Source organism: Aspergillus karnatakaensis (genome assembly GCF_047715665.1).
Source record: "Aspergillus karnatakaensis strain CBS 102800 unplaced genomic scaffold BJY04scaffold_21, whole genome shotgun sequence".
NCBI classification, from domain to species: Eukaryota; Fungi; Ascomycota; class Eurotiomycetes; order Eurotiales; family Aspergillaceae; genus Aspergillus; species Aspergillus karnatakaensis.
The window spans coordinates 88,701-107,780 of NW_027395733.1; the positions used below are offsets into that span (position 1 = coordinate 88,701).

Genomic DNA, 19,080 nt, shown 5'->3' on the forward strand with positions numbered 1-19,080 from the left:
TTCATATCATAAAATCATATTATGTTGAGATAGCTAATCATGAGATTGATACCAACTTAGAACAACAACCATACGCCTAGAACAAATTGCTTCCGCTATGCAACCAAAACAAGCCCACGCTCGATCATGACTGAAAAGAGAGCCGCTCACTTTTGTGCTTCGGATATCAACAATGGAGAAGAGAGACCCACCCACAGCAAAACAAGCGCAATAAATAGGACATGCATGAAGAAAGGGTATAAAACCAGCTCAACTTCAAACAGAACGAACACTTTTACAAAGATTGTTCACCGCTTGAACATATAGTGACCATAGAGACCCCCTACATCGCCGACAGCGACGGGGATCTTTCGCATACCCCACCATCTGGCGCCCATCTTCCAGAATCGAGAGCCATCGTCGAGTGGAGTCTCGGGCATGGAAGCAGGATCACGAACGTACCATCCGCGACGGCCCAATTCACGAACAGTCCAATCGGGGGAGGACTTGGTGTTCTTGGGTTTCTCGCGCAGGGGCGTGATGAGCTTGTCGCTAAACTCAATGACTTGGAGGGGGTAGCTTTGCTTTGCAAGTAGCAAGCAAGAATTGGTGTTGAAAACAATGCCCACTGTCAGACGCGTGATTTTGGTCAGGTCAAGGTAGCAGAGTGTAGAAGGTACCCAGGGTGCAGCCGGAGCGGCGCCCTCGCCTTCCTCAGCTGAAGGCTTTGGCGGGGCAAAGAAGCGGCTGAGATCCTGTGCCGACAGATCTGCTGAGCTCAAGCCCAACTCTTCCAAATGCTTGGTCAAAGGAATTAAAGCGTCGGTATGAGCGGATGTAACCTTTGCGCCACCAAGGTTGAGAGATCGGAGCGTGGTTGGGAGTTTGGGAAGTAGTTTTGCCACGTCCTCCTCCTCCAATAGTCGGTAACGAGAGGCGTCGGTCATAACGTTAAGGAACACCAGCGAGTCGCACACAGCCGGGTGTGTGGTCAAAAACTCCACTACCCGTGGTCCGCCTAGTCGAATGCATCGAGACAAGCCTAAGTGAGTGATCCTGGCGGTTTCCGGAATGGCGAACAGCGCATCCTCGCTGATCTGAGTGTGGGTGACATCGAGGTGGGTCAAGTTGACCAAGCGGGGAAGAAGGACTTCGAAAGCCGAAGATGGGATACCGCTGCACTCGTGGAATGAAACTCGACGCAAGTTCGGCAGGGTCAAGGGAAGCCCGGGTCCCGCCGTCAGAGCTTGTTGGAAAAGAGCCGAGAAGGCTGAGGAGGAGCTACCGCAGAAGTCGATAGAGGTCAAATTAGGCAGTCCTGTGAACAACTTGCTGATCACTTCCGCGCTGATGTCGCCTTCGAGGTGCTCCTGGAGCAAACACTCTTTGAGGTTCGGCAACAGCTCCAGGAAACTAAGCAGTGTTCTGGATGTCAAATTCTGAATCTCAGAATTCATCTGCTTTGTTCGGCCCAGGCCGACGGAGGTAAAGTGGGAGAAATCGAGGCGGCGAACCAGTGTGCCCAAAGCCGGATACTGTGACATGTGATTCAGAGCCTTGGAGAAGATGATGGAGTGTGGGAAAGTCATATTCCTATACAACACGCTTAAAGTTGCGGCGTGTAACGTTCTGGAGGTGAGAAGGCACGCCACCAGGTCTACATTGCGCGGAGTATAGCCGTTTGGCGGAACATCCAAGGCAAGGTGTGATATGATCTGGTCTGGGGGTAGGTCAGAATAGAACTCAGCATGAACAGACCGGGTGCTTACCAAGAATCTCTGGAGGTACTTTCTCCAACCGAGATGATCCCGGCTCAGGCCTTTGTTCTTTCGCCTCTGGTGTCTTTCTAATCGGGACATTGTCAACTTCAGTTGCTTCCCAAGCCCAACCGCGAGCAGTTACGTTTCCGAGAGCCCGAAGATCGCTATAGCTTCTGCTGAGGCTCTTCCCACCCAGACGGATCTGCTTCCAACCGAGGAACCCTCCACACGGGCAACAAAATTCTGGCGATGGCTGCATGTCAAAGGTCTCCGGTTTCAGACGCTCTTTGTGAGACTGGTCGACGTGGGTATCCACGAACGATTGCGCAATTCCTACACCTCACACGTTAGACAACAGCTGGGCTAATGGATGTAGACCTACACGAGGCATTGTCGAAGCGGACGCAAGTAGGCCAAGGCGAAGGGGAGTTCGTACCGTCAGTGTCTTCTTTGATCGAGCCGAACGACTCGCGCCGGCTGCTCGCTTTGGATCGGTTAGGCGAGGAGCATGAAGAGTTGCGAGAGGAGTTGCGAGAGGCAGGAGAGGCGTTCCTCTGAGGACCAGTCGAGAAAGAAGCCTTGTGGATGGAGAGCGACGGAGAAGTGGTAGCGGCCGACATGGTGGAGAGGAGCTGAAGCCGTGGGCCTATATAAGCGGCAGGCTCCCCCTCTCAAACAGGCAATTCGCGAATGAAGCAGCAAGCAGAAGGCACCAGTTCAGTAGTTGATGGAGCACAAGGGGTAGAATAATGAAAAGCTTTTTCTTCCCCAGATTCCCACCGAACTTTTTTTTTGAGGCAGGTTACAGTCGACTAGAGGGGCCAAGACTGCGCGGCGTGAGGAGACAAGTGAAGCTGTTAGTCACAGAATTGGAGCTGCTGGAACAAGGTCTCGCTCCGAGTGGATGCGCTATTGAAGGGATGGATCCGAGTATCCGGGAGGGGAATGTTCTTTCAAGTAGAGGCTGTCAGAAAAACAGCCAGAATAATGGTTACTGGCTGGAGACTCGACAAGTGAGTGCAAGCACGGGCAGCGGATGCGAGGAGGTGTGTGACGGTGGTGGATGGTGGATGGCGAGGTGTAACGAAACGGTTTCTATGAAGTAAGTGATTATGGTGTGGTGGAAACGATGACAGATGGTGAGTAAAGAGCCATGGAAATAAAATGTCACAGAGTTGTAGAAAATACTCTCGGAGATGGATGCTGGCAAGAATAATAAAAAGTCTTCTGGAGGCGAATAATGCAAGCGGAAGTTCCTCCTCGAGCAGGTGGTGGCACTGTTTCAGTGTTTACTCTCTGACTCAACAAAGACCAAGACCCGAGTAATCTTTCTTGTCGGATGCCCCCGACTGTACAACGTGCTTTGTCTTTGTCCTCGAAGTAGTTCCTCCCTCCTGCAGTTCAAGCTATCCTAGCGCAGGTCTTGCCAACGGTGATTTGATCCCCGGTCGGCGTGGCCCTCTTTTGCTTTTTCCGGCAATGATCTAATCCTGATGTTTATCAATCAAAGAACTTCAACGAGCTTCGTCTGTGCCTGAATGCTTCTACTGATGAAGCCCAAGGCAGTGTGATAGTAGTAGTCAGATGATGGTGAAGCTGCTCAAAACTGTCAGAATCACTCGGTTGAAGTCTTTGAGCAGAGGCCATGGGACGGACAGCCCTGCATTCTATGACATAATGGAAAACCACCTCTGCAGCCCCCGTGACCGGAAGCTGTCAGAGCACCCTGCTTGGCGGTTTTCCGCGTACACCACCGTCCTGAAACTTTGCCTGCGCGGAACTTACCTCCCGCAATTGATGTCCGTCGACTGGGATTTCTCGCTGATAAAACCTAGGAGCGATATCTGTAACCTTTATATCATCATAGGTCACCTCATACTCATACATAGACCGTCGAATTTCAGCATCATACCTTCCTCACAAATACAGCGCTTGTACCAGGATTACCAGAGGCGAATTCCTTACCTAACAGTTACTACTTTCCCGCCCGCCATTTGCCAGGGCGGGGGTCCCGTGACTGTGCGGAGAGCTGACCAGGTGGCTTGACTTCCACCGTCAATCCCTCGACCTTCCCCGGAATGCGTGATCAGCATCCTCCATCCTGCCATCGGCGCCAGCCATCTCATCCCTTGCTCTCCTCATCAACGTACATGGTTATTCTTCCAATCTGACTGGGCTAAGAGCTTTAAGTGAGGGTTGACGATTTCTAGGACCTCCGACTACCGCTGCGATCCGACTTGGCACAGGGCACCCGCGCCGAAGGTCCTTCTCGTTCATCATCCCCAATTTTATCACCATGCAGCAACATCAGCGTACGTCACAGGGGAAAATACTCCGTGCTGATGTCCGAATTTTCCGTGGGAAAGCCCCCCCGAAGTATGAGTGGTCCAAATGAGGCGGTAAATCAACCATGTGCCAAGGAAGATCCTCTTCCCCACACTTGACAAGCCCGGATTCCGGGTCTGGCTGCTCTTTCCAGCGTTCAACGACAACGAGCGACCAGGGGCCAGTTGCTCGGATATCCGTCTAACGCTAACAACAACGGACACGCACTGGCATCCCTTTTCGAGTAACAGTGTCGATGTCTCCCCATCTTACAGCTGCAGAGGCGCCATTCCCCTTCAAATGATTGGCCTGGTTCTAATTTGTTTGTCATAATAATCCCGTCTGAAGACCAGGATATTCGACGCCATTCTGGCCAACAGTGACCCAATCTATCACGCCATGCTAAACTCTAGTCATCCAACTCTGCGGTTGAGGTTGAGTGATTTTGAGTGCTCTTATCCTTCCTCCTCGCGTGACTTACCCCTCATAGTACCACAAATGGCTGCAGCGTGAGCGAGGTTTCTCAATGGAGAAGGGGCTCCCGTACAATGTACATACACGTACGATCAACGGCCCCTGAATCTTTCTTTAGGGTTAGTACCAAGGCTGCAGATCTCTGCGCTCACTTTTACAAGGTTGCTGCATTAATCTTGGCGAAATGAACCAGTCGCTCCTCCCGAGGTCTCAACCTAGATCCACCGCTCTCTCCTGAACTACTTGTTCAATCATCCAATGGCAAGATGTTGATAACCTCTAACTCGAAAGGCCCCTTGGCACGAATCACCGGATTATCGATATAACCCTATCTTTGATCCCTTGCCATTTAAAGTGAAATCCAGTCATGTCGATGAGCAGTGCGCCTAAGCCTTGATACCGGAGCAAATGCAGGCATGTGTTTCTCGCTCTATAATACCAGGCGTTGTAAACTCGAAACGTCCCGCGAAGCGGATGCAAAAAGCTCGAATAGCGGGAATATGCCAGTCTAAACCCAGATTTCAACACGCTCTTCATTGTTTATCTCCATTGCTCTGAATCTGAGAAAGGATTCTCTCTCCTGTTGTGGTCTAGACTCAAGAATTCTCCTCATCCTCTTTCAAGAGCCCATGTGCCTTATACACCTTCCTTAGAATTTCCCTGATCACCGGCTCCTTCCGGTCATTATACTGCATCACGTCCTCCCCCCTCTCTCGACTCTCCTTGGCCGCTCTCCTCTTCATCTCTGCATACGCCTCTCTGTCATCTCCATGCTCTGGATCTCTTAGCCAATCTCTGAATAATCGGTGCCTCACAACCTCCGGGCTGTCCTCGCCGAAGAGATGGACATTGGCATAGGGCTTATCACAGCTGAAAAACCTATGTTCATGCCATTTCCTTTCGCGGAAAAGGAACTGAAACCCGGCCTTTTCGAGTACTGGGACGTAGCTCTCCTCGTCAGTAGGGTCCCGCACCACGATGTCGATGTCAATAACGGCCTTTGCGGGCAGGCCAGGGACGCTTGTGCTACCGACGTGCTGGACGTAGAGGAGCGTGGTAGGCGGTAGGGCGGCAGTTATGCGGGATTCGAGGATTGAGTAGGAGTAGGGCCAGGTAGGGTCAGGTTCAACAATCTCAATACGCTTTTTCGGGCGTGTTGCGACAGTCTCGATGGCTGCGGGGTCGTACGGGATGTGGATTGTTATGGGGTTAGGGGCCATTTTCAATGCCGGAAGCTCGATCCAGTAGATAAGGAAGGGTTGAAGATAGACGCTGATATTTGTGAGGGAGGATAACACTTTTACGGCCGATCTTGAGGGGCTTTCTGATGTTGCATTTGATTCAGCCTCTCACTACATGTTGCTGGCTTTCCTTTTCTGCTCTAGCGCTTATCGATGTTCGTTTTCTTCGGAGGAATACGAGGCTGTTGAGTCATCGCTCGAGTCATTGAGTAACAGGGAAGAGATGACAAGAAACTTGGACGGGTACCTGATACTCAGTTACTTCAATCGACTGGTAGATACGGAGTAGACTAGGTACCGTCAAAGAGGTCGAAGCTTTCTCCACAGTTCACCCCTCCTTCGGAGTCCTTCCTCCCAGGAAGCAGATGGCTAAATCGAGCTCGGCAAGCCAAATCGGGTGAAACAGGATTTTCCACCTGCACCAGATACACGAAGGCGAAGGTCTGCCGAATGATCGATCTCTCAACCGCATCTGCTTCTCGGAAATGTCCCAAAGTCCCCGCGGTCATGTGCGCTTCCATGAACTCCCTGAAGACATACACCTTTACATCTGCGAAAGCTTCCTTGACCCCCGGCACATCAACAATCTGGTCCTGACTTGCAAAGTATTGCACACACGGCTAAATCGGACGCTATGGAGACCGTTGATTTATTCGATTGGTGGTGACGATGAGCCACTGGGCACCATCGTTATAGAAGGTAGCTTAGCTTCCGTCCAAAAGCTGGTTGCCCATTACGACCTGAACGCTGCGAGCTCTGAGATACACGAAGCCATAAGAAGTGCTGCAATCGCAGAGCACTATGATGTCGTACGCTACCTCTTAACCTTGGGCCCCATGGCGGGGTACCGGCAAGAGCCAAAACGAGAAGGTGGAATACCCAGAGAATCCCTACTGCAGACTCTGGCTGGTAGCGGGCAGGCTGAGCTGGTGCGTTTACTACTACCTGGCGCTACAGTTGAGGATAAGGTCAGAGCTCTGGAACAAGCGGTAAATCAAGCCACAGCACAGCCAGCAGAACAGGTTATCAAGGCCATACTGGATCAACAAGACCCTGATTTCCCAAAGATCCTCGCTTTAGCCTCAGGGCGCTCCCTTCTACAGACTACTATCTGGCGGAGTTACCGGCAGGACTGCAAGTCTTTGCTAACTTTGCTACTCGATTACGGACTTGAGATCGACTCTCAAACTGCCATGTACAATGAAACGCCGTTAATGCTTGCTGTTAAGAATAGATGGCCGTGGGCTGTTGACACACTCCTGTCTCGAGGAGCCAGCGTGACGCATGCTGATGGTCTAGCAAACACGGCACTTCATACTGCTGCGATGGGTATAGCAAGCCCCCAAAACCTCGAGATCGTGCGTCTTTTGCTCCAATATGGATCCGACTTGACCTGCAGAAACCAATCTGGATGCGGACCGGTTGACTTGGCGGTCATAAACCAGCGGGTCGATATCATTCATTTCATGGTTGCAAGCGGCTTCTCTCTTAAAAAGATTGAGAACAAAGATCATCTACTGTCTGTGGCAGTGAAGATGGGTGATCAAGATCTGGCTCTCGAAATGCTACGACTAGGAGCGGAAGTTAACAGGCCTCAAACCGTTAAGGATCATACATGGCCGCCACTACACCATGCAGCCTTCAATAATCAGATCGGTATGATGGAGCTCCTTGTCTCAAATGGCGCAATTCTAGACCCCTTTGCAAAAAGCAACCTACCGACTCCCCTTCACTTGGCACTAGGTCAGGGCCACTTGGTAGCTGCTCAGTGGCTTCTCGACAAGGGCGCCGATATAACTCGGCTCTCGAAACGATTACATCCATGGGTACGGCTCGACTCGACACTAAAAACCCGATGGACATCGCTCCACTTTGCCGCTATTGGAGGCGTAAAGACTTTCGATCTTGTATCTCGTCGCGATTACCGTGTGCCATGGGACGATAATAGGCTCGTCTCTCTTTGGGAAGCAGCAGTCAGTATATCGGACGTTGTCGATACACAGTACCTCCAGCGTATCTACGACAAGTGTTGGCTCAGGGGCGTATACCGTGATCCCATTCAGCCTAGCGCCTGGTTATTTCGAACTATGAGAAACGCTACAGAAACAGTTGTCCAATTCGTCCTGGAACGGTCAGATACGGATCTTAGTGATAAGGATTATGAAGGAAAGACACTAATTCACCATGCAGCGGAACACGGCAATTTACAGGCGCTCCGGCTTCTTCTACAAGCTGACCCTCTTGTTGACCAAAGAGACAACGATGGCAAGACAGCTCTGTTCTACGCTGCTCAGGAACGATTACCGCATGCAGTCCGCATACTTCTAGAACATGACGCTGCTATTACCTCCAACGAAGATATAGACCACGATCCAGTAAGGGCATGTCTGTTCAACATTCCTGCTGAACGCCACAATCATGACTGGATTATCCCAATGCAGGAGACTGTTCAGCAACTTATCAAGCATGGTGCCGACTTCAACGCGATGACGAACCAACGCACTTACTTCCATGATGCGCTAATGTCTGAAGACGGCTTCTGGATCTCGAAGTACTCTGTACAAGCATTGCTTGACCTAGGCGCAGATCCTGACATCGCCGATGGTGATGGAAAGACAGTCTTGCACCTCGCAGCAGAACTGGGCTATGATGAAGCGGTGGCTGTGCTGCTCAACAACGGTGCAGACATGTCCGCTAAGACCCCGTGTGGTAAGACAGCAGTACAATTTGCAGATCACGGGACCGTGGACTTGTTCATGAGAAACGCTGCTGGCTTGGAAATCGATCTTAAAGACTTCGATTAATATTAATGGGCGTGAGACAGACTAGGCCAATTATTCCCGTTTAAGCTCTGTTTTACAGAAGACATTCCATAGATATGACGATGTAGATTGTTCAACTTAGGGTATTTTCCATGGAGACTGCCCCGCCTCAGTGGAAGAGATCTTATCAGATAAGATCGTCAACCCCTCACTGATCATGTGAGCGGTGGGTAACCCCGCCAATAATTGTGACTCAGGCGGCAGAATCGGCGACTCATCTTTTTTTTCTTCTCCGCCGATTTCTTATCAGTCCTCGGTCTTGGTTCTTGGGCAGGTCTCCTTTCTGGATACACGATCAGTTTCTTGGAGTATATACATTTCTGTATACTCATAGACTCAGGCCCCAATTGTCAGATCGTACTGCAATTGCCAAATCCTTCACTTCAACCCCACCATGGCGGACACAATCCCTCACAACTCGTTTGACACGATCCTCGTGTTGGACTTTGGTTCTCAATAGTATGCGAGTCATAAGTCACAAGATTGAACGAAGCTGACTCTGCTCCTATAGCACCCACCTTATCACCCGCCGTCTCCGTGAAATCAATGTCTACTCCGAGATGCTCCCGTGCACCCAAAAGCTGGCCGATCTAGGCTGGAAGCCCAAGGGTATCATTCTCTCCGGCGGCCCGTACTCCGTCTACGAGAAAGACGCCCCTCACGCCGACCCCGCCTTCTTCGATCTCGGTGTCCCGATCCTCGGTATCTGCTACGGTCTTCAGGAGCTTGCCCACCGTCTGCACGCTGATAACGTTGTTGCCGGAACCGCGAGGGAGTACGGTCATGCCGATCTGAAGGCTACCAAGTTTGGTGGACACGTTGATAAGCTTTTCGAGGATATCCAGGGTGATATGACTGTTTGGATGTCGCATGGTGATAAGCTCCGCAACCTGCCTGAGGGATTCCACACTATTGGTACCACCCAGAACTCGGAGTATGCGGCTATTGCGCACCAGTCGGATCCTATCTACGGTATCCAATTTCATCCTGAGGTTACTCGTAAGTTGCTCCGCTGGTGGAAATACGTTAGGCGCTAATGGATATAGACACACCCCAGGGTGGACAGCTGTTGAAGAATTTCGCCGTGGGCATTTGCGGTGCGCAACAGAAGTGGACTATGGCTGAGTTCATCGGTCAAGAGATTGCCCGTATTCGCTCCCTGGTTGGCCCTACTGGTCAGGTCCTGGGTGCCGTCAGCGGTGGTGTCGACTCGACTGTCGCCGCTAAGCTGATGACTGAGGCCATTGGCGACCGATTCCACGCTGTTCTCGTGGACAACGGCTGCATGCGCCTGAACGAGTGCGAAAAGGTCAAGGAGGTTCTCCAAGAGCAGCTGGGCATCAACCTGACCGTTGTCGACGCTGGCGATGAGTTCCTTGCTGGTCTCAAGGGCGTCGATGACCCCGAGAAGAAGCGCAAGTTCATTGGAGGAAAGTTCATTGACGTCTTCGAGGAGGAGGCCAAGAAGATTGAGGCCAAGAGCGCCGGCAAGGTCGAGTGGTTCCTTCAAGGCACCCTGTACCCTGGTATATCCGCATCCAACTGCGAACTAAATACCCGCTAACGGATTAGACGTGATCGAGAGTATCTCCTTCAAGGGCCCCTCCCAAACCATCAAGACCCACCACAACGTCGGCGGTATTGCCGAGCGCCTCATGCGCGGCCACGGCCTCAAGCTCATCGAGCCCCTCCGCGAGCTCTTCAAGGACGAAGTCCGTGAGCTCGGCCGTCAACTCAACATCTCCGCCGAGCTCGTCGGCCGCCACCCCTTCCCTGGTAAGTCATCCTTTCTTACCATCTCTAGTCCCATTCTAACAATCACAGGCCCCGGCATCGCCATCCGCGTCCTCGGCGAAGTCACCAAAGAAAAAGTCGAAATGGCCCGCAAGGCCGACCACATCTTCATCTCCATGATCCGCGAAGCCGGCATCTACGACGAGATCGGCCAGGCCTATGCGGCGCTTGACCCCTCCCGCGCCGTCGGCGTCATGGGCGACAAGCGCGTGTACGCCAACATCATCCTGCTGCGCGCAATCTCCACAAAGGACTTTATGACTGCGACGCCGTACCCGTTCACTTATGAGTTCTTGTCGAAGGTGTCGACGAGGATTGTGAATGAGGTTTCGGGCGTTTGTCGCGTGTGTTACGATTATACGAGTAAGCCGCCTGGTACGATCGAGATGGAGTAGATTAGATTAAATTCTCTCATGTCCCAAAGAGTGGTACAGGCCTAGAGGGTGGTCGGGGTTAGAAGTGGATAGAGAAAAAAGTTCACAGAGGATATATCTATCTCTACGTAGTATGATCTATTTTGCGAATGCAGCCTTGTTTCTGTTTCAGTTTCATTGTGGTCTATTGCCAATCTCGCTCCTTGATGAAAGGTCCGGGCTATCTACCCTTCGACCATGTCATTCCGTTGTCTCGCGCCTTACCTCATCCTTACAAACCACCCACTAAGCCCTCAATCGACCACATACCACCACAATGCACCCAAAAACACCCCCGGCTCCCAGAATCAAGAGCAAAAAAGAAATCCTCCCCGACTGGGAGTCGAACCCAGGTCTCCCGCGCTTGTTCCTTGCTAGGTGACAAGCGGAAATCATGACCGTTAGACCATCGAGGATTGGATGAGGTGAGTATGTACCTTTCTTGTATAAGCAGGAACAAAAAGTCCTGAAGATATGTGTGCTGGACTAGGGCAAGGTCAGAAGTGCCGTGCTTGGTACTGAAAAACTTCAGGTTCGTGTCGAATTGTGAAGGAGGTAATGATAAGGCTTTGGGTGGATAGTGTGGATATCGACTTAGGGTATACCAGGATGGTACGAGAATAGGTAGGTAGGGCAGATGCCGGTGCCACCACGGCGGCTTATTGTCCTTCAGATCAGGAGTGTAGATTCCTGATGGGATGCAGCGTCTCCTGACAAGGTACTTCTTACAGCTCCAAGCTCCTGGTCCAATCATGACCCCTGTCATGCTAGAGCTGACCAGCCACCCCAAGATGATCTTCAGCACGAGGTCGCTCGAGTACTCGCAGACAAGCCTCACGGCCCGGCCCGCCTGTCCTCTTTCTCTTCAATCTATCGTGTTGTCCGTCCATTAAGCAATTGAGTCTTTTCATCGCGAATTCCAGCTCATGGATCCATTCACCGCGCTCGGGGTCGCAGCAAACATCCTCCAGTTCGTTGACTTCGCCTGGGTGTTGGTCACGGAAAGCCGAGAGATCGCGACATCGATTGACGGATGCACTGAGGGTACCAGATCGCTAACCAGTATTCTTGATGAGATCGCTTTAGCAGATATAAGAATCCAGAAAATTGTTGCTGCCGATGGTGCACTAGAGTCGATTCTCAAGGACTGCAGCAGCCTGTCCAGCAATCTCCGCAAGATTCTGGGCAAAATCAGCATCCAGCGAGGCCAGTCACGCTGGGCGAGTTTTCGTGTAGCCTTGAAGGGGGTTATGAACAGAGGGGATATCGTGTCGTTGTTTGAGCAAATTTCGAGGCTGAGAATGAGGATTTTGGAACATTTAGCGACTATAACTCTGTAAGCGTTCGTTTAAGAGAAGGGGGTGTGGGCTGTTGTCGTTTACAAGGCTGACAGGGTCATCTGATCAACAGCACAAAAGTATCCGGCTTGGTTGATAGAGTTGCGCAGATGGATGAAGCCTGGAAATTGCTCGAGATGCAAAGGCAGAGTGACCTGAACGGTCTGACAACCCAGATTGCGTCGATGATTAAGGACACGCTGAGTAGGCAGAAGTGGTTCAGCAGTACGATAGAGGGCGAGAGAAGATTGAACAAGCCAGGAGCTACCGCGCAGGGTCCTGACGACGAGACAATCTTTGAGTCTCCAGAGGTGTGGAAGTCGATTGCGGCTTCCAGAGAACATGGACTGGACAGCTTGATGGAAGCTCTGTGGACCGTACAACAGGAAGGACCGACATTCAAAGATAATCTGGACTTTGTACGGTCTCTTCACTTCCAGGGTATTCAAGCACGACAAAAAGGGATCAAAGACGCCCATGCAGAGACGTTTGACTGGATACTGGATGACCGACACAGCTTTTCACGCTGGCTGGAGCAGGACAAGGGGATATTCTGGATTCATGGCAAGCCCGGCAGCGGCAAATCGACTCTAATGAAGTTTATCTGCAGAGAGCCCACGACGTTCCAAAGACTTCAAAAGTGGGCTGCGCCGAAGAAACTGGCAATAGCCAATTTCTTCTTCTGGAGAGCAGGGACTCGGCTTCAGCAAAGTCGGACGGGGCTTCTTCGATCGTTGATTTTTGAGATGGTCAGAGAATGCCCCAACCTTTTGCCTATTGCCAAAGCCAGCATACCCACACCCAAAGCAGGCTTGTTCGACCACGAGGGAGAGATATAGACCCAAGAGCAACTTTTCCAGACATACAAGGCCCTTGTCGCCAGTGATCTGGAGATTCGATTCTGCTTCTTCATTGATGGTCTGGATGAATATCATGACAGTGAGCGAAGGCCGCAGGAATTGGTGAGGACGATTAGGCAGCTTGACTTCTCCGAGGACGTCAAACTATGCATTTCCAGTCGTCCCTATCCTGTCTTCAACGAAGAGTTTGGGAAGGACCAGACGAGGTTCTTGAAGGTCGAGGCACATACATCAGGCGATATCCGAAATTATATCGAAGACAGGTTCAAAGCAACGGGAAATTTCACCCATTTACTAGATCGTGACCCGGCCTATAGCCAGTTCGTTGATGAAGTATCTGATCGAGCCGAAGGGGTTTTCCTATGGGTGATCTTGGTTGTAGCAAGCCTGGAAAATGGAATCTTGAACTCCGACTCTGTCAGGCGACTGAGGGCACGATTGCGCTCGTACCCGTCTGATCTGAAGGACTTCTTCCTTTCCATGCTCAAAAACGTGGAGCCAACCTATCGGAAGCAGGCAATGAGGACATTTGAGATGGTCACGACAGCCTTGCAGCCGCTGAATGCGATGCTATTCTTCTACTTTATGCCATTGACGACGACCCGCATCTGGCTAATTCTTGGAGAATTGTCGATCGCATCTCGAGCGACTTGGTCGGAAAACTGCTGCGAGACCTTCGGCGCAATCTCCAAGCTCGTTCCCAGGGGCTGCTCGAAATAGTAGAACATAGCGATTACCCCACGGCGTTCTTCAGGCTCAAGGTCGACTTTATCCATCGCACTGTCCGCGACTTTCTTCGAACCTCCACAGCTGTCAGGGAACAATTCGAGTCCGAGCTCAGAGACGACGTACGACCGACGTGGCTGATCGCTTGTCAAGCAACCCTGTGTGTGTACAAAGCAGCGCCATACTCAAGCTTTCAAGGAGAAAGATCGAAAAGACAGCTAGTCAAGGATATGTACTTCTATGCTGACCAACTTGCTTTGAGTCGACCACCTAGCTCTCATCGGGCCTCGGAAATTTGGGTCCACGAAGTGGAAACACTTTTCCATACTTACTCCAAGTTCACCAACAATACTCAGCCAGCATATCGATTCTTCCTCTGCCTCGATACCCAGTACAACTTCCAAGACAGGCTCAGAAAGATGATCAAAAAGCACAAGAAGACTCTGGAGCTGGACGGTTTTGGAGGGCGACCTGTCCTAGATTGTGCCCTTGTTCCTATCCCTGGTGAAGGGCCAGTGCATTACTCGGCGTCCGTCATTAAAATTCCCTTAAAAGCAGGGGCCGATCCTTGGAGTACCTACGATGGCGGCAATATTTGGGAGCGATTTATGTTACACCTCGCGAACAGCGGAGTCCAGCCAGATCCACGGTTTCGACAGGCGCTGATTGCCGTTGTGAGGGTGCTCTTGGATCACGATGATAGATGGCTCATGAACGATCTACAGACTGATGAAGGCGCTAGGAATGCAAAGGAGATACTGCAATCTTTGTTTACGGTGGAGGAACAGAGCCAGATACATCAGCTACGGCCGAAGCCGAAATTCTGGAGGCTTTTCTCTTAGCTCCATTCCACATGTTTCAGTTCAAACGGACACTTTAGGGGCTGCTTGTTGCATCTCAATTACCCTGATGCCTGTATCACTATGGTATCTCCCAAGCCCTCAAGGAATTGGGCTGTGGGTGAAAGCGCGGCTCTGCCACGACAGAGTGATTTGATTGTGATATGTGCTTATTGTATAGGTGACTTGTCCTAAAAGACCAGGGTATCCGACAAGGATTTGAGATCTAATATATGCACCATGCTCAGTAGCATAGGCACCGAGTGTCTCTATGTATCACCCAGAACGAGGCATCGCCCTCTGCAAGAGAACCCAGCTGCAACGTTGTTATATAGGGCTTCAAGAGCATGTGATGCTTTTTGATGACCTAGATTTATATATTTAGAACGTAAAAAGCTCACAATAACAAATCCTCGATGGTCTAACGGTCATGATTTCCGCTTGTCACCTAATCAGGAACAAGCGCGGGAGACCTGGGTTCGACTCCCAGTCGGGGAGTTTTCTTTTTGTTTTTGCTCCGGCCATAGTGCGGAGTATTGCCTTCAGGTTTTTTTTTTTTTTAGCAATACAATGGTAATTCGACATGCATTATTACTATTCAAGGATGAAATGGGTATCTCCAATTCTGACATCTGAGCCGAGGCTGCATTGTTTAGAGATGGATGTAACTTATATAAGGGGTCCCCTGATCCGTCTCCAATATATGTCCACAACATCAAGAACTTTTGCCAGCACAGCAACTACCGCAATGGTTCACTCTCACACTTAACACTTATCCACGCCCCAGCATGCCAGGGGGTCTACGTACCTTCTCTAAACACTGCTCTGCACAAACATATATTAACTCAATGGACCAGTTCATCGCTAAGGTAGGCGACCGGGTGGTCCCTCGTGTTCAAAACAGCCGTCTCGGCCCTTCCTCCACGACAACTCAACCAAAAGCATCGAGCTGCCATTCTGATTCCTCCGAGCTCAAGATCAACCAGTGAGGGCCTGTCCTACCTCCATCCGATACTTTTCAGCTAGGCATGAGATACCTTTATCAGCACATCTTTTACCCGCACAATTAAATGATCTGAACTTGGTAAGTGCGTCCATCGCCCGCAAAATCCCCAAAGTCCCCAGGAACAGTACCTATAAGATGATGACCTTCCTCCCTCGACCCATGCCGGACAAGGCTCTCCAACTCCGCAACACTACAGCCCAGGATCCGATGAATGTTCGCGAGGCAGGAAAACCAGGCCTTCATGACCTTCCACACGACGCTCATGGGTGCCCTGACATGCACCGCAGACAAAGACAAGGGAAAGGGTCCACGGCCGAACCGGAAACGCGCTGGTCTTTTTACCACCTTCCAGCCCGAGAGCTTGTAACGGAAGGTATTGTCCACCCACCTCCCCCAGTGCCGCTTCTGAGGAGGTGCGCTGGCTGGAGTCTGCACCCTGAGCGCTACATCTTGGGAAAAGCTGGCCTCACACTCGCGGCAATAAGGCGAAGCCCCTTTGAGAAAGACATCGGGGGTTTTACAGGAGAGGGTATGCCAGCGACTCATGGTTTGAAGGAAGATCGAAGGGGTTGAGATGGTTGGAAGGGGCGTTCGTCAGCCGCCCAAAGGAGGGGTCCGCGGGCACTGTAGGTGCAGGTGGTTGCAGGGGTCTCTGATATTCACCACAATAACAGGCAGGACTTGAGGACGATATTCATGGGTAATCATCAATATACAACGTCGAACCCAGTCTCTCAGGTAGATATAGATCATATATTATCGATACTCACAAGCAGAGCCGACCTGCCAGTTTCCTGTTCTATGTAACTACAGCCCTTAAAGAGAGTATACCTAGCAGCTGGAGGCGCCGTGACCTCTGCCGGTACAAAACGAACCCATACGCAAGAGACGCTTAAAATAGTCCATCAATATACTGGTAGTACTCCGTATGTCGGCAATACACAAGACAGCACAATCAGAATACCCGGCAGGTAGGCTAGTAGCTACGTTGCATTTGGATCCCGAAAGCAAGCTCTCTGTTCACCGACAGATTAATGTACAAACTACAAACCAACAAGCCACACCGGCCCGGTAGGTGATATCAACGGTAACCTAAGTGAGAAACCGGAGCACTTCCCGCCGGGAAACCCACCAACGCACCCCATTCCCATCCCGAAGTCTCAGTTTCACTGCAGCGGGGTTCCTATTTGGTTTAGTCTACCGGACGATACAACCTTAATTGTAAGACTCGGCTACGGAAAGTTACGACTCGGGTGCTTTGAGCGAGCTTTACGTGGCATGTCGCTGTCGCAGTCGTAGTCGTACCGAAGGTGTGGTGGAGTTGCATTGCGTGGGTACTAGTGGAAACATCCATTGATAAAAACTGGTACGTAGGTAGGGAACTTAAGAGAAATACATCAAGATGGCGTCATGACTTTCTTACTGGAGGAAATGGAGTTGACAGTAAGAGAATGAAAGTCTGTTTTTCTAGTGTGGTGCTAGTCTATTGTCTTGTCTAGTAGTCTTGAATCTGAATCTGGATGAGACGTAAGGAAATAAAGAAAAAAAAAAGAAATGAGATGAAACACGAATGCTATCTGTTTATAACAGCAGAGACACAAACAAGGAAACGATGTTATCCGTCGGTATTCGTCACACATAAGGAAAAGAACATAGTCCGCTGGGCTTGCATGCACAGTGTCAGGCAGAGGCAACAGATCAGGACAATGGATATCAGTAGTCCAACATAAAGTCAGATAAAAAGCAGCAGCAGTAGTATGCGTGTTCGTTCCGTCTAACGAGTAATAAAAAAGAGCCAAACGCCGTTGTTTTTGGTCGTTCAATGTTCATAAAACACACTTCCTTCGGAATAGTCCGTAATGAAACCGCTTACTCAACAGCAGACGAGTTGTTGCCGTGCAGGACAGGGTTCACCTTGGGGTTCCACTTCATCTTGAACTCCTTGCCGAGCTCCTTGCGGACGGCGGCCTTGACGGCCTCCAGAACGTTGGGGAAGACGCCAAAGTTGGCCGGGTTGTGCTCGTCGTTGTCGCCGCCCTGGAAGACACCGGTGCGGACGAGACAGGTGTTCCAGCCGTGCATGTTTCCACCGCAGATGTCGGAGGCTGGGTTGTCGCCGACCATGTAGATGTTCTCGGGCAGGCGGTTCTCGTTGTGGATCTGCTCCATCCAGCTCTTCAGGACCTCGTCGGCGTAGGTGTAGGTGGCGCGCTCGGGCTTGCCGTAGACGACACGCTCGAGGTCGATACCCGTCAGAGCCTTGTACTGAGCTTCAATGGAGATACGGTAGAGACCCTGGGTGAGACGGGGGGGACCCTTGTGGTCGGTGGGGAAGACCAGATCGCCCTGGGAGAAGTAGATGGGGATGCGGGAGGCGACGGGGTCCTTGGCGCGGGTGAGCAGGCGGCCGTCCTCGGAGAGAAGCAGGTCCATGATGATCTGGAAGTCGGTCTGGTACTCGCGGGAATCGGCGAAGACGAGAATGGCGTCGAACTTGACCTTGGAGAAGTCGCGGGGCTTGGCCTCGGCGCGGTCCTCCTCGGTGAAGACCCTCCAGGGGGAGATGGTGGGGTCCCAGGCCAGGACGTCCTTGGGGTGGACGACGTTCTTGAAGCCGTAGTTTTCAGCAACCTCACGGATCTTCTGGCCCTCACCACCGCAAACGAGAACAGTGTCGTAGTACTCAGACAGAGCCTGCATGGGAGTGTGGGATTGGATGAACTGGTCGGTGGAGATGGGGAATTCAAGGACCTCACTCAGCTGCTGGCAGCGCGCAGCCTCGGTCTTACCACCACCGTTGGTCAAGAGGATGTAAGGAATCTTAATTCCGAGCTCGTTATCGCCGTTGAGCATGCGCAGAGCCTCCTTGGCCTCTGGAATGGCTTCGTTTCCGTGAGCCAAGACACCGTCAATATCGAAAGCAAACGCCATGTTCTTGGCCGCGGCAACCTTTTCCTTGGACATGTCCTGGACCTGAGAGGCCAGCAGGTCGCGGGAAACGGAGGCAGCATCAGCAGTGACAACTGATGACAGACGAGAAACACGAGGAGAGCGAGGAATGGGAAGAGATGTGCCGAAGGAGTTGCGAGAGCCACGGCGGTCTCGGGTGGAGGGAGACAGGCTCAGGTTGTGCATGAAAGCAGCAGCATCACTGATTGAGCTCCTGGTGGCGGGGATCTCAACCGTGTTGCCAGCCTCGTTGGGAATGGGCAGAGAGCCAGCAATGCTGCCACGGTCCCTCGGAGAGCGAGTGTCGATTGTTGAGCCGCGAGCGCCAGGAGCGGCGGGAGAGGCCTCAACACCGAAATCAGAGTCTTCGAAACGAGGCATTGTGAAGAGATTCAATTGATTCCAATTGACAGTGAGATGGGAGGTATATGAGAGATGATATCACTGAAGTAGGGTACTAGCCGGTTCCACTTCACGAGATATGAGCGAGGTGAGAAGAGGAGGACACAGGGGAGAGAGGATGGTTTTATAAAAGCACAAACAAAGAGATCTGAG

General features: G+C 51.4%; 11 protein-coding genes and 1 non-coding gene across 12 annotated transcripts; 6 read left to right on the forward strand and 6 right to left on the reverse strand.

Annotated features, from left to right (window-relative positions):
- Positions 1–183: 183 nt before the first annotated feature.
- On the reverse strand, positions 184–2,631 carry BJY04DRAFT_52001 (Leucine Rich Repeat domain protein). The gene is made up of 4 exons (XM_073720556.1): positions 2,176–2,631; positions 1,882–2,072; positions 1,749–1,821; positions 184–1,699 (listed from the first exon to the last, which is right to left on the reverse strand). Exons 1-4 carry the CDS (start codon positions 2,357–2,359, stop codon positions 288–290), a joined length of 1,860 nt encoding a protein of 619 aa, XP_073571769.1. The 5' UTR covers positions 2,360–2,631; the 3' UTR covers positions 184–287.
- Positions 2,632–5,134: 2,503 nt separating this feature from the next.
- On the reverse strand, positions 5,135–5,758 carry BJY04DRAFT_217658 (GrpB family protein; the record flags this gene model as incomplete). Its single annotated transcript, XM_073716108.1, has 1 exon — positions 5,135–5,758. One exon carries the CDS (start codon positions 5,756–5,758, stop codon positions 5,135–5,137), a length of 624 nt encoding a protein of 207 aa, XP_073571770.1.
- A 253-nt stretch (positions 5,759–6,011) lies between these two features.
- BJY04DRAFT_51970 (ankyrin repeat-containing domain protein) lies at positions 6,012–8,661 on the forward strand. Its single transcript, XM_073720555.1, has one exon. The coding sequence runs from the start codon at positions 6,265–6,267 to the stop codon at positions 8,581–8,583; it is 2,319 nt and encodes a 772-aa protein (XP_073571771.1). The 5' UTR covers positions 6,012–6,264; the 3' UTR covers positions 8,584–8,661.
- Positions 8,662–8,838: 177 nt separating this feature from the next.
- gua1 (GMP synthase (glutamine-hydrolyzing)) lies at positions 8,839–10,878 on the forward strand. The gene is made up of 5 exons (XM_073718624.1): positions 8,839–9,060; positions 9,113–9,600; positions 9,648–10,127; positions 10,174–10,377; positions 10,426–10,878. Exons 1-5 carry the CDS (start codon positions 8,996–8,998, stop codon positions 10,788–10,790), a joined length of 1,602 nt encoding a protein of 533 aa, XP_073571772.1. The 5' UTR covers positions 8,839–8,995; the 3' UTR covers positions 10,791–10,878.
- Positions 10,879–10,943: 65 nt separating this feature from the next.
- BJY04DRAFT_187744 (uncharacterized protein) lies at positions 10,944–11,911 on the reverse strand. The gene is made up of 2 exons (XM_073711092.1): positions 11,600–11,911; positions 10,944–11,526 (listed from the first exon to the last, which is right to left on the reverse strand). Exons 1-2 carry the CDS (start codon positions 11,717–11,719, stop codon positions 11,041–11,043), a joined length of 606 nt encoding a protein of 201 aa, XP_073571773.1. The 5' UTR covers positions 11,720–11,911; the 3' UTR covers positions 10,944–11,040.
- A 579-nt stretch (positions 11,912–12,490) lies between these two features.
- Positions 12,491–13,244, forward strand: BJY04DRAFT_187745 (uncharacterized protein). The gene has a single exon (XM_073711093.1). The coding sequence runs from the start codon at positions 12,505–12,507 to the stop codon at positions 12,982–12,984; it is 480 nt and encodes a 159-aa protein (XP_073571774.1). The 5' UTR covers positions 12,491–12,504; the 3' UTR covers positions 12,985–13,244.
- A 258-nt stretch (positions 13,245–13,502) lies between these two features.
- BJY04DRAFT_187746 (uncharacterized protein) lies at positions 13,503–13,749 on the forward strand. Its single transcript, XM_073711094.1, has one exon. The coding sequence runs from the start codon at positions 13,525–13,527 to the stop codon at positions 13,723–13,725; it is 201 nt and encodes a 66-aa protein (XP_073571775.1). The 5' UTR covers positions 13,503–13,524; the 3' UTR covers positions 13,726–13,749.
- A 442-nt stretch (positions 13,750–14,191) lies between these two features.
- Positions 14,192–14,862, forward strand: BJY04DRAFT_187747 (uncharacterized protein). Its single transcript, XM_073711095.1, has one exon. The coding sequence runs from the start codon at positions 14,461–14,463 to the stop codon at positions 14,725–14,727; it is 267 nt and encodes an 88-aa protein (XP_073571776.1). The 5' UTR covers positions 14,192–14,460; the 3' UTR covers positions 14,728–14,862.
- A 118-nt stretch (positions 14,863–14,980) lies between these two features.
- Positions 14,981–15,068, forward strand: BJY04DRAFT_t68. The gene has a single exon. It is a non-coding gene; the product is annotated as a tRNA-Asp (tRNA).
- A 182-nt stretch (positions 15,069–15,250) lies between these two features.
- BJY04DRAFT_187748 (uncharacterized protein) lies at positions 15,251–16,131 on the reverse strand. Its single transcript, XM_073711096.1, has one exon. It carries the CDS (start codon positions 16,120–16,122, stop codon positions 15,637–15,639), a length of 486 nt encoding a protein of 161 aa, XP_073571777.1. The 5' UTR covers positions 16,123–16,131; the 3' UTR covers positions 15,251–15,636.
- Positions 16,132–17,013: 882 nt separating this feature from the next.
- Positions 17,014–17,330, reverse strand: BJY04DRAFT_52096 (uncharacterized protein). Its single transcript, XM_073720558.1, has one exon. The coding sequence runs from the start codon at positions 17,214–17,216 to the stop codon at positions 17,055–17,057; it is 162 nt and encodes a 53-aa protein (XP_073571778.1). The 5' UTR covers positions 17,217–17,330; the 3' UTR covers positions 17,014–17,054.
- Positions 17,331–19,073, reverse strand: BJY04DRAFT_52095 (phosphatidyl synthase). The gene has a single exon (XM_073720557.1). The coding sequence runs from the start codon at positions 18,904–18,906 to the stop codon at positions 17,446–17,448; it is 1,461 nt and encodes a 486-aa protein (XP_073571779.1). The 5' UTR covers positions 18,907–19,073; the 3' UTR covers positions 17,331–17,445.
- Positions 19,074–19,080: the final 7 nt, after the last annotated feature.